Source organism: Limulus polyphemus, unplaced genomic scaffold, assembly GCF_000517525.1.
Source record: "Limulus polyphemus unplaced genomic scaffold, Limulus_polyphemus-2.1.2 Scaffold8053, whole genome shotgun sequence".
NCBI classification, from domain to species: Eukaryota; Metazoa; Arthropoda; class Merostomata; order Xiphosura; family Limulidae; genus Limulus; species Limulus polyphemus.
The window spans coordinates 9,325-14,475 of NW_013673663.1; the positions used below are offsets into that span (position 1 = coordinate 9,325).

The 5,151-nt window shown below is 32.4% G+C and overlaps 1 protein-coding gene across 1 annotated transcript in view; it reads left to right on the top strand.

Annotated features, from left to right (window-relative positions):
• The window catches only part of LOC106475075 (vitamin K-dependent protein C-like), a 10,597-nt gene extending 7,812 nt beyond the window's left edge, over positions 1-2,785 (top strand). Inside the window, exon 5 of the mRNA XM_013935769.2 lies at positions 2,340-2,785. Within this exon, the coding sequence (XP_013791223.1) occupies positions 2,340-2,533 (194 nt within the window). The 3' untranslated portion in view covers positions 2,534-2,785. The remainder of the gene's footprint in view (positions 1-2,339) is intronic.
• The last annotated feature ends 2,366 nt before the right edge of the window (positions 2,786-5,151 follow it).

Genomic DNA, 5,151 nt, shown 5'->3' on the forward strand with positions numbered 1-5,151 from the left:
GAACAGACCTTTACTTTACAGAACCAACCAGATTCTTTAAAATATATATGGTGGTAGTTTTCCTCTCTAAAACAGTGTCAATGGCTTCCTTTATAGTAACGCCATGGAATTTATATTAACAGTTTCTTGTCATCACCCCATGCAATCGGTACAGTCGTATCAAGCATCATTGTTTATGCTAATTGCTTAAGCTAATATCACGTGATGCTAAACGCTCTTTAATTAGGAAAATTTCGTAAAATTTAGCAAATGTATGCTTAAAAATCAATAAAAACCATTCACCCGTATGATTATTTTGAAAACTTGAGTTAGAAACAGCTAATCTAGTTTGCTTGGCATAACCAGTACTTATGTATCTGCACGTCCTTTACTTTATAATTTTGCTGCTCTAAATCAGCCGTCTTTACTCCAAATGACAAAAAACAAAAACAGCCCATTTTTACTCTTAGGTGAAGCTGTAGTAAAAATGTTAGACCGATAGCTCACCTGACTTTTTGCGTAGGCGTGCGCAAAAAGTTTGGTCAAAATTGAGCGATATTTGTTGAATAACTTTGCACACGTGGCTTGTATTTACACCAAATGAGACTTGTTATTGGAGGTTGAAAAGATCTATCAGTGTACCAAATTTCTTAAAAATCCATAAAAGTTAAGTATGTTTTTCTGTCAAGTAAAGTTTCCGTACTTTTGGTGCGAAGAAATAAAAATGAAGAAACTTGATCAAGATTGGAGATGTTATATCTCAGTTATTTATTAATGGATTGCCTAGAAATTTGGTACGTAAAGTAAGAGTCCAGTAGAGCATATCCACTGAAAATATGTGATAGTTTGGATTACCACAGTTGAAGCTGCAGAAAGTGGAAAATCGCTAAACTATCACTTCTGTTATTAACACACAGTTTGTCCTGCAGCAAGTTGTTTTGACAACACCACACACTACCTACCGTGTGTTTTGATACGAACACCACCTGTGTTTGTTCTAGGAAGGGTTATCTCTGGTTGCCGTCCCTGATGTAGAAGTGATAGCCAACTTTTAGGCTACTTTAGGCGAATAGTGGGATTAATTAATTCCTTAGTTTGATAACTTACTGTATGACAGGTAATTAATGTTTTCGTTTATCAAATCGTTTGTCTTATAGAATAGTTTAATCCATCAGTCAGTACTGTTCTTTTGTATGAAGCTTAGTTCGGTAATCTTACTATAATGGACGTAGCATGTAAGTCAGTATCTATGTATGTTACCAAAACTCCTGCGCCATCTATCGAATGACACCACAAACAAAAATCTATAGAAAAATTCACCCTTTGAGTATTCAAGATTCGGACAATTATAAAATTTACTATGGTATGTACAACAACCATTTGTTCATTACAGAATATAATTATAATTAAAAGTACTCTCCTCACAACAATAACAAGACTTTCACTAGGACTGTACATGAGGGTTTGATTTTATCTTTATTGATGTAATTTTTAAATGCAGTACTGAGAAACTGGACTTCTTAAAAAACTAATTTTTCCAATAAACGGTAACACTTTGAATATATTAAAACATTACAGTTTATATCAATAGAATTTTGAGCTCTGTACATTGATTCATTTTGATGCAATGAGTTTCGTATGACTAAAGACCACAATCTGAACATTTTTCCCGTGCAGCACTTCTGAGAAAAAAATGTTAATTGGTTTTCAATGAGGTACTAATACTACGATTTGTGATTACCCATAGGGCGGCGTTTCTGCTAGTTTACTGTGATTTTTATATCGGTAATTAATGTTTTCATTTTCTAAGTCTTATATCAAATTGAGTAGTTTAATCCATCAGTCAGTACAATGTTTTTTGTTGTTTTTTCTAAAGCATAGTTTGGTAATTTACTTTCATAATATCGTGAAATGTGTTGTTCTGGACTGATAATTAAATAATTTGATGGATTTTACCTCGAGAGAAATTGAGTATCGGTAACTATGAACATGTATTGATTAATTTCTATTCCAATAATAATGTTGTTAAGCACAAAGCTACACACTGGGCTATATATACTCTGCCAACTGCAGGGATTGAAACGTGATGTTTAAGCTTTTTAAGCTCTCACAATTATAGCTGAGCCATCTGGGAGTAGTTTTTTTTTCATTGTTTGAGAGTTCTTGAGTGATTCTGTATTTAATGTAAATTCAAGGGATGAACTAAAACTTTTAGTTTAGAATATACTTGTATAATATAAACTGTCGAAATATTGTTTTTAAACTCTTAGTTCTATACATTAGTTTCTTAAATTTATGAATTCATGTGGTAGGAGTTGAATTTTTCTAATAATGACTGATCACTTTCCTTTCTTCGTTAGGTATTGCAGACACTTGTCAAGGAGATAGTGGCGGTCCACTGGCACAATCAATACTTGACGAATCAGGCATGAACTATTGGATTCAAATCGGAATCGTCAGCTGGGGACACGGTTGTAAGAATAGGGGCCAGTACGGTTTTTACACTCACGTGGCAAAACTCAGAACGTGGATTGACAAGGTCATGAACTTGTGAAAGTCACCTTATAACGTTTTCGCTCAAATTGCAATATTAATATAAAAAAAATTGAATATTAAAGGTTTTTCCTACTTTCAAAAATTTGAGAAAGCAATTCACAGTAAATAGATATGAGGTAATTCTCTTGATGAAGCTATTTATGTTGGTTGTTTACGCTACTAATATTTATTTTATATATATAAAATGAATCTTGTACTAATCCACTAGTTCTAGAAGAATAAATATATATAGTTATTGTGTTACAGGAAATTTGTTACCAATTGTGCTTTTAATTACTAACTCCCTTTCATATACATATGTGAAGTAAAACAGTTTTCCATTGAACGTTTATCCACCAGGAACGTATGCTGCAGGTTCATTATAAAATGAGTTAATAAACAATAGGTAATTAAACAGGCATTATTTATTTTACCTGTAAATTAAACAAATGCAACACCACATTTTGAACATCCCTACTCTAGGTTCAGACCCAGTTTCATTGTAGTAACGGACAGACTGACATATAGACAGCGATAACACTGGCCAGCGTGTTTAAAATAATACTTGATAATTATTGATCTAATTAAGAAATACATACGATAGAAGTATAATGTTCTGTTCACATTAAACAAAACGAGTTTAAAATAATACTTGATAATTATTGATCTAATTAAGAAATACATACGACAGAAGTATAATGTTCTGTTCACATTCAACAAAACGAGTTTAAAATAATACTTGATAATTATTGATCTAATTAAGAAATACATACGATAGAAGTATAATGTTCTCTTCACATTCAACAAAACGAGTTTAAAATAATACTTGATAATTATTGGTCTAATTAAGAAATACATACGACTTAAACTCGTTTTGTTGAATGTGAACAGAACATTATACTTCTGTCGTATGTATTTCTTAATTAGATCAATAATTATCAAGTATTATTTTAAACTCGTTTTGTTGAATGTGAACAGAACATTATACTTTAATACTTGATCATTATTGATCTAATCGAGAAATACATACGACAGAAGTATAATGTTCTGTTCACATTCAACAAAACGAATTTAAAATAATATTTGATAATTATTAGTCTAATTTAACACTTTGTGGAAATTAGGCTACACTCACACATGGAGGAAAACTAAATAATAAAAAACGCACATCGTTTTGGGTTCTGTAATCTCGATTAACATATGTTATACTAGATTTTGATATATTTCATTTGTTCAGCCTATGAAAGAAATACACTGAAAACTAATGCAAGCACAAAAGTGACATCCAAAGACTTTTTATATCACATAGCTAGATTAAAATTACAGTACACCACAGTCTACTTTAGGAAAACATAGGATATAAATCTATGGTTCTTTCCACCGGCAATCAGAAAATATAATTAATTTACTGACTCACTAAAAGCCAAAGACAAGAAATGAATCTTGTTTCGATTTCACTTTAGGCGAATCACGAGTATAGTGTTATGAGGAAGTCAGTGAACCTAAATCACAGTGAAAAGTATCAAACACAGTATTGGTGTGAACGTGCTTTGTAGTCACTATGAGAAATAACCTATACACCGTTGAGGGGTTACTGATAAGGAATGGAATTCTCCGAAACTAGTACAACCCAATAACACACGTTGATCAAAGTGTAAGTTGAACTGGACCTCCCTTGAACTTAGATTTCGAGATTAAACAATTTTCAGAATACTAAGTTTATTTATCATATCCGCTACTGTGCGGCTATATAATGTGAAAAACTAAATAGTGGTCAGTAACACTTTTTCTTCACTTCACCTATCCAGTGTATCGGTTTTTCTCATTATGACTACAAAGCACGTTCACATCAGCAGTATGTTTGATAGTTTATTAAGTTTGCTTGTGCATAACTGTGCTATTATGCATTTAGTATTACATATTGTTTGTCCTAGTTCGTGATTTACAATTTACTTTTGTTATGAGCCAGTTCAGCCAGCAGAAGAAATATGGATACACAGTGTCCAATTAAGAGAAAATATATAGCTCCAACTACATCGCCCACCTTCAGAGGGCGTGGTGTGGTTCCCTGTTTCTGGATTGTAACGTTTTTGCGCAGATCATTTTTCACATCTTCCTCCCACTTTTCCAGCAATCCACTTTGTTGAATACGTAATATTCTGTTTAAGTAGTAAAACAAACAAGTGTTATTGTTTCAGTAAGCTTAACCTTGATTATAATTATTTCAATTTAGCAAATAAAATAATTCTAGCAAACTGTTGAAGGTATACAATGTATGAAAACAAGAACTTTTTAGCTAAATACTTACGATATTTGTTTTGATTCTCTTGTGGAGATTGTTATAGGTGAGTCACTATTGTTACGTCTCCGTTTGTTAATTAATTTTCCGTAAATTCGTTCGACGAAACTTTAGCGACACAAGTCCTTTCTTAAATAAAACTGGTTTATTCTTTCCGAATACAGCTTTACGATACACTTAATTTCAACAGTCACTCTATAACAACGCTATAACTCACGTCTCACGTGGCCAACAATATTTTATCCGCATACATTCAATTACTCATTGCCTCCCCGTCGTTTCGTGGCCGGTCTTATATATACAAGACTACACTATATCTAGTAATCTCCCGACAATTC